This window comes from Nematocida minor (assembly GCF_024244105.1).
Source record: "Nematocida minor strain JUm1510 chromosome Unknown 7764, whole genome shotgun sequence".
Classification (NCBI taxonomy): Eukaryota; Fungi; Microsporidia; genus Nematocida; species Nematocida minor.
Genome location: NW_026250390.1, coordinates 70,140 through 78,038, shown reverse-complemented (window position 1 = coordinate 78,038; position 7,899 = coordinate 70,140). Strand labels below are relative to the sequence as shown.

Sequence of the window (7,899 nt, the reverse complement as noted above, 5' to 3'; positions counted from 1 at the left end):
CAAAAAGTGCATCGCCTGAGACAAGACCAAACTGGGTAAATTGATTCTAAGTCTTAGGACTATTATTCTTGAAGGAAATAAACTACAGAGTTTTATTTTACTACAACTTTTTAAAACATAAAATTACAATAAGCTCTACTAATGGAAATAAAAGTGAAATTCGTACATTACTGAGTCTAAAAGCTGCCAAAAGAAAAGCTGATAGCTTTCCATCGAACTCTCAGTTGCTGCTCCAATAACTTTATTCTTCCATGTAAGTGTTTGAATAGCCAAAAGAAACAAATGGTAGATTATCTGAGAATCTCTCTAAGTGTTTAAGTTTAAAATTAAATTTAAAATAGCCAGCAATGTTCTGGCATTGGAGCAGTCGAGCAATAAAAACAAAAGTGCTTTATTTTTAATTACGATATCACCAGGTTTTTGCATGTTTCTCTTCTATCAGGCTCTATCAAAGAACTATATTACCCTGTTATTCTCGGGTTATTCTATTTTGAAATGGAGAAAATGTTAAAAAATTATTCTATAAGTACTGCTCTTTATTTTCTCAGTGTGCATTCCAGTTTATCGTACTTAAATCTATTCCTTCCTGTGCCATCTCAAATAGCGGCGATAGCTCTCTTAGCTTCTTTACCTTGCTGACAACCTGCTTCACCACTGCCTTTATGTCTTTCTTTGTTGTAAATCTTCCTATCCCGAATCTGAGAGAAGAGTGTGCTAAATCTTCCTCAACACCCAGAGCCTTGAGGACATAGGATGGCTCAAGAGAGGCTGAGGTGCATGCACTCCCGCTGCTGACTGCGATGTTTGGAAGAGCCATGATCAGAGACTCGCCCTCAACGTACGGGAAGGATATATTCACACATCCCGGGTAGACATTCTGTCCTCCATTTCTCTTTATATCTGGGATCTCTTTGGAAAGTCCATCTAGCAGCTGTTTTGACAATTTCTCTATTTTTTTAGTGTCTTTTTCCATTTGATTCTGTGCTATTTCACAGGCCTTTCCGAGCCCAACAATCAGAGGCGTTGGGAGTGTGCCGCTTCGCATTCCTCTTTCCTGCCCTCCCCCGCTGAAGAGTGGCTGGATCCTTGGCCTAGGCCTCTCTTTAGTTACATACAAAGCGCCAATTCCCATGGGGCCGTATATCTTGTGGCCTGATATGCTCATTAGGGAAATGTTCATATCTCTAACATCTATGGGGATCTTGCCAACAGCCTGTGCGGCATCTGTGTGGAAAAATACGTTATTTTCTTTGCAAACTTTTCCTATCTCCTTCAGAGGAGCTATGCTTCCTATTTCGTTGTTCACTGCTATGATGCTTGCAAGCACAGTTTCAGGTCTTATGGCTTTTCTCAGCTCTTCTACGCTGATTGTTCCGTTTTTATTCACAGGCAGATACGTTACATCGAACCCTTCTTCCTCCAGATCACGGCACGTGTCTATTACGCTCTTGTGCTCTATCTGGCTTGTCACAATGTGGGGCTTTCCCTCCATGTTCTGTTTCAAAAACCTTGCGACTCCTTTTATGGCGATATTGTTGCTTTCTGTTGCTCCGCTCGTAAAAACTATCTCTTTAGCGTCTGCGTTGATCAGAGACGCAATCTTTCCTCGTGAAGTTTCAACGGCTTTTTCTGCGTTCCATCCAAACTCGTGTGTGCGGCTGTGCGGGTTCCCAAACTTTTCGTTGAAGTACGGAAGCATTGCACTCAGCACCCTAGGGTCTGTTGGCGTTGTGGCCTGCAGATCCATGTATATGGGGGCTTTTGCTCCCATCCCCAGCCATTCTGTTATCTTTTTTGGCGCTTTCGCAATGGAGTGTATTAAAGACATGAAAAATTTTATGGTTACACTTCTATTTTTCATATAACCCGAGAAATAAAAGAAAATAAAACTCTTTATGGGCCCAATCATTCAATAATTGCAATTATTTTATACTTCACTATATATATAATTACAGCACAATAATCTTATTTTCTCCAGTAAAGAGGCTTAATACCATGCACAGCTAATAAGCATGGCAGTATATGCGATGTACAGCCTAAGAGAAATTAGCAACACTTTTCCCTCTTATTTTACCATTTACAGCATAGATGGATATTCGCAGATTCCATTGAGAGACAGAGACAGAATGAAAGTACAAACAGAGTAGATCTCTAAAGAGAACAAAGACAGATGGAAGATGGATGGTAAAACGAGTAATTTTTCCATAAAGCATCAAGATATGCAAAAATCAAAAGTTATTGCATGTGTGATTCTCTGGGCACAGATGAAAAAGAGCTGAAAATAAGAAAAGATACGCCTATTCAAAGACAGTCAGTGCTGTTTGAGCGAATAGTAGAACAGACCGTTTAAAAACTGCGCATAAATCTTCGCCACAGAATTGCAATAGAAAATAATTCATTGCTTAAATAAAACTTTGGCAGAATAAAAATATGTATACAGTCGGAGACAACACAGTGCATATAGCGGACATAGGATATGAAACATGCAAGGCAGGGTATGCAGGCGGAGAGCTTCCTTCAATTTTTGAGAAAAGAGGGAACAGATCGGACGAAAATGCTCTAACGAACACGCTGGAAGAGCTCACAGACGATCTATCATCCATTTCTCTAATCAACATAGAAGACCCGTTTGTATCAAAGGAGGCGCGCAAGAAGATGTTTTCACACATAATGGAGTCGTCTCTGTGCTCGGGAGTTTTGTTCATCAATGGAGCAGTAGCGGATTGTTTTAGCTATGGAAAAAGTGCTGGGCTGATGGTTCGACTGTGCGGCCGAAGCACGCAGGTCATCCCCGTTGTCGATGGATACTGCATCAGCGGAGGAATAAAAAGCTCGTGCGGAGGAGAAAGCCTTACGCAGTTCGCAAGAGATCTGCTGAAACAAAAATCAGCGCAGCTGGGGACAGATCTTCTGGTTCCCCCAACAGCAATTGAAGAAAGAACGCGCGTGTCATTTGAGCAGCTGCCAAGATTCAAAGAAAAAGCGTTTTACTCCACTCTTTCGGAGGAGAGCAAACTGCCATTTGAGATGGAGGTGGCAAAATGCTTCAAAGAGTCTATTTCCTTTATTGGGCACTGCCAGCCAAAGTATTATGAGTTTTCTACAGGGTTTTGCACGAGAATATTCTCTGAGAGGAACCTAGTACCTGAAAAACTTTTCGAGGGAACAGACTGCACCCTCGAGAGACTGGACCCCATGAAGCAGATGCCCGGCCCAATCGAGCCAATGGGGCTCCTGGAGATGATAAAAAGCGCAATGGACTCTGTAGACCTGGAGTACTACGACATGCTGCTCGGGAACGTGATGATATCGGGCGGAGGGTCGCTGATTCCGGGAATAACCGAAAGACTCCAGGCAGATCTCATGAAAATGTATCCAAACACCCGAATAAAGGTGAACAATGACAAAAGAGAGTTTGGCACATTCTTTGGAGGGTCTATTCTCGGCTCTCTGGGCGCCACAAGCACTCTGATGATAACAAAGGCAGAGTACGCAGAGAGTGGAGAGACCGCATTTGACAGAAAAAGGTCCGAGTGGATAAAATAGCATCAATAAACTATCTATGAACTAATGAAAACAGTCTTTCATTCCAGCACTAAAATTACTTATATCCAACATTTATTACACCTTCATTGCATCAGAGTTTGAACATTGTAGCTGTTTATTACGTTTCTCTCTTCGTACCAGTTATTCCTGGGCCATCTTTCCATACAAGGAAGTACTAAAAACTGTTCTGTACGGTTTAGATGGCTTTACAGCCCGAGAGTGAGCACAAGATGAAATGAAAAAACATACAATAAGCACAGTTATAGGACTACACAAGAGGCTAGAAGATAGTTTATCATTGCAGCAAAATGGCATTTCTTACATCTCTCAAGTTGTATAATTACAGACTAAATACACATAGAATCTACTCTCTAGAAAAGTTTTAGCGTGTAGCCAATAGTCACATCTTTATCTGCAGCCCATAAGCATCAAATATGATTATATTCTGTTCTACACTTGGGCAACCTGCAGTCCTTCGCTGCTTGATAGCTCAACTCTTTCTATAGGGCTTCTCCCCTTATTGTCTAATCTTGGGTTTTTTCCGTTCAAGCGGTACAGAAAAACGCAGTACCACAAAAAACTCACATTGTATATTATCCCAATGATGAAGTACTCTAAGTTGTCCAGAATATTCAGGGCCAAGTTTCTTACCGTTTCTGGCGTGTACTCAGTCGCTGTGATTATCTTGTACAGCTTTTCAGAGTCTGTTGCGTCTCTGTAGTATATGTTCAAGTGGAGCCTGATCTCTCCCGTTCGGAGGTATATAACGGCAACTCGAATCACATTCAAAAGATAGAAGATCCACACAAACCATTTCTGCTGGATGTACTGCTTATCTATCCACAGACAGTACCAGCCAATGCACGCAGTCACGCCGGTCCAGAACAAATTTGCAATTTGCGTGAAAGAGGAGTACTGGTTGGAGTATATCCACATAAACACTGTGAATATGCAGTGGTTGATGATAAGAAGAGAGCACCCCTCGAGCATGTAGTATATGGTGTAGTAGTTTATGGAGGCAGATATCATGCTGTCGCACACCTGCGTGTATCTCTCGTAGAAATACGCTCGAGATCTGAGGACCCACTGGAAGCTGATTATGATGCGCAGGATGTTGGAAAGGATGTAGAACACGTACAGAACCATGTCCATGTTTGGAATTGTGATTTTTTCTACAAAACTGTATCTTATTATCCGGGCCACGAGAATGGCAATGTACACGTAGAAAAAAGACAAAGTGCCTTTTAGGACAAAGTAGATGATAATCTGGAAATCAATGAAAGACTTGTAGATAACCTGCGACATCGTGTCGAATATAATGAACCTGAACTCAGCGTCATTCCCGTTCGCAGGAATTGAGGTGTAGTTGTACCGCAAACTAAGCACACTGATAATGGTGTAGAGTATGTTCAGAAAACTCGTAAAAAAGAAGTACTTCACAACGGACTTATTGAAGTACACCTTCTTCTCGTACAGACCTCCCATTGCGCTCGCCGATGCACTGAATTTATGCTTGAGAATTGGGTGATGGAGTGCAGCTGCATTCGAATCCTCGATTTTCTCTGTTTACTTTCCAGTCTTTCGACTGATCTCTCTCTAAATTGCAATTTGCACGGGCAGTCGATCATTCTATGCTGTATTTCTTATTTTTGTACCTTTTCACAGGCACTCCCTGATGCAATGACACTCTTCAGATATACTCAAGCTGGACAGTGGATATTCTCGGGTTATTCTCAGCTGTCATATATACTCTTGAGTTATTCTTGCGCTATTCTCAGATGAAGTGTGCAAGTTGTATTCTCGCGTTATAAGAATATTAAAAAGTACTAAGAATAGTGTGGAACATAAACACAATAGACACTGCAATAATCTCAACTAGGGCGAATATTACTGCACTAGACAATGATAGTACTGTCTATTTACAGCATGTAAAGAGTATAATAAAGAATAAAACAGTCTTACAACAACAGATCCCTATAGAGAATAAGCACACTAGATGCTATAGCCTACAGACAGTGCCAAATAGTACAATCAGCGCACAGAAGTTTGAACTAAAAAATTCTTTACAATGAAAACATTGGCACACAGTGAAATGAAAAAGCAATAATAGGTGAGAGAACTCAGAATCTGCACAAAAACACAGCACTACAACCACTAGCACAGCTATGTAAGCTACACGGCAGTTCAGTGCTGTAAGCCATCCATATCTCCCCTAGGCACACAACTCTCTTCTTTTCCTACTGCAGTAAGCATTTAGGCTACTTTTCTAATTAATATTTCTTCTTTTTGTAGCCTTGGGTTTGCATTTAATATTAATAATTTTTAACCCCTGCCCTAGGAATATGAGAGAAATACTATCAATCCACGTCGGACAGGGAGGAATACAAATAGGAAACGCAAACTGGGAGCTCTACTGCCTGGAGCACGGAATACTGCCAAATGGACAGGTAGACCCTAACTCAAACAAGTCCATTGAGTCTGCGTCTTCATTTTTTTCAGAAACAAGCACGGGAAATATGGTCCCCAGAGCACTCATGGTCGATCTGGAGCCAGGGGTCATTGACTCAATAAAAACCAGCGAGTACAAGGATCTCTTCCACCCCTCGCAGCTTATTTCCGGAAAGGAAGACGCAGCTAACAACTACGCAAGAGGACACTACACCATAGGAAAAGGGATGATAGAGCAGACAATTGAGCAAGTGCGAAGACTCGTGGACATCTGCGACTCTCCGCAGGGGTTCTTTATCTTCCACTCCTTTGGAGGAGGCACGGGCTCTGGGCTTGGCACTCTTATTATGGAGAGACTCTCGCAGATATACGAGAAAAAGAGCAAGCTTGAGTTTGCCATCTACCCTGCCCCCCAGGTGTCTAACTCTGTGGTGGAGCCGTACAACTCCGTGCTCACCACGCACATGACCCTCGAGCACGCAGACTGCACCTTTTTAGTGGACAATGAAGCTATATACGATATGTGCAAGGGCCTTGGAATCAACAGGCCAGGGTACGTCGATCTGAACAGAATCATTGCGCAGGTGGCCAGCTCCATCACAGCATCGCTTCGGTTCCCAGGCTCTCTGAACGTAGACCTGGCTGAGTTCCAGACCAATCTTGTGCCGTACCCAAGGATACACTTCCCGCTGATTGCATACTCTCCCATGGTCTCAGCCGTCAACGCAGCTCACGAGCAGCTCAGCGTCACTGAGATCACAACAGCGTGCTTTGAGCCCCAGAACCAGCTGGTGAAGTGCGATACGAGGCAAGGGAAGTACATTGCGTGCTGTCTTCTGTTCAGAGGAGACATCAACACAAAAGATGTTAACATTGCCACAAGCATTGTGAAGAGCAAGAAGGGAGGAAGATTCGTTGAGTGGTGCCCCACAGGATTCAAGATAGGAATAAACAATGAGCCTCCCACATCCCTCCCAGGCGGAGCACTGCCCCCGCTGAAGAGAGCTGTCTGTGCGCTCAGCAACACAACAGCTATCGTGGAGGCATGGAAGAGACTCAACACCAAGTTCGATCTTATGTACGGAAAGAGAGCATTTGTGCACTGGTACGTAGGCGAGGGCATGGAGGAAGGAGAGTTCAGCGAGGCAAGGGAAGATCTTGCCACTCTGGAGGCAGACTACTACGATCTCTCTGGCGAAATGATACTTGGATAATAAAACATCTATCGAATTGTTTGTGGTTTATTGCTTGTGCATCCTGTGTTTTGTTCTGTTGCGCTGTAATTGGTTTAAGTAGCCCGTAAATCTGTTCTCTGCGCTTTATTCTTGAATTACTCTCTTTCTGCTCTGTTTATGATTGTAGTTGATTGCTCTGTCGTAGACACTTACGCTCCTCACTGCGCAAATGATGGCAGATCGATATCCAAGTTAATTTGTTATGGTAAATTGACCTTATAGGGCAAGATGCAATATTATTCTGGTTAAATAGTAGATGCATTAATCTTTAGCGCAGCATTTACAGTACAGCTAGTGCAGAAAAGTAAATTGCAGCTATGCTACTATGCTAATGTTCTAACACTATTAGAAGTATTTCAGTTCTTGTATTTATTTTGCAGTTTTTAGAGTATGCATTAATAGACTGAAGAGAAGCAAAGACACTCACTGAATGATTATCTCTTGTCTTCTTTCTAACATTATCTATTCTGTGGAGGAATAACAGCTGTTTTTGGAAATTACTGATAAACAGGAAGAAAAAGAGAAACAAATTGAATGGAAAGGAATAGAATATATCGGAAGATAATGCTGGATGCACTTTCAGTGATAGTGTGCTGCTTCTGCTCCTCTATTTCTCTTTTTTTCCCTTTTTTACTGGTTTTTGCTCGAATGGCTTTTCTTTTCTTTTTTC

General features: G+C 42.2%; 4 protein-coding genes across 4 annotated transcripts; 2 read left to right on the top strand and 2 right to left on the bottom strand.

The window, feature by feature from the left end:
• Positions 1–544: 544 nt before the first annotated feature.
• NEMIN01_1391 (cysteine desulfurase) lies at positions 545–1,828 on the bottom strand (the record flags this gene model as incomplete). Its single annotated transcript, XM_051477333.1, has 1 exon — positions 545–1,828. The coding sequence occupies one exon, from the start codon at positions 1,826–1,828 to the stop codon at positions 545–547; it is 1,284 nt and encodes a 427-aa protein (XP_051333293.1).
• A 602-nt stretch (positions 1,829–2,430) lies between these two features.
• Positions 2,431–3,546, top strand: NEMIN01_1390 (uncharacterized protein; the record flags this gene model as incomplete). The annotated part of the gene is made up of 1 exon (XM_051477332.1): positions 2,431–3,546. One exon carries the CDS (start codon positions 2,431–2,433, stop codon positions 3,544–3,546), a length of 1,116 nt encoding a protein of 371 aa, XP_051333292.1.
• Positions 3,547–3,996: 450 nt separating this feature from the next.
• On the bottom strand, positions 3,997–5,031 carry NEMIN01_1389 (uncharacterized protein; the record flags this gene model as incomplete). Its single annotated transcript, XM_051477331.1, has 1 exon — positions 3,997–5,031. One exon carries the CDS (start codon positions 5,029–5,031, stop codon positions 3,997–3,999), a length of 1,035 nt encoding a protein of 344 aa, XP_051333291.1.
• Positions 5,032–5,888: 857 nt separating this feature from the next.
• Positions 5,889–7,208, top strand: NEMIN01_1388 (tubulin alpha; the record flags this gene model as incomplete). The annotated part of the gene is made up of 1 exon (XM_051477330.1): positions 5,889–7,208. The coding sequence occupies one exon, from the start codon at positions 5,889–5,891 to the stop codon at positions 7,206–7,208; it is 1,320 nt and encodes a 439-aa protein (XP_051333290.1).
• Between the last annotated feature and the right edge of the window lie 691 nt (positions 7,209–7,899).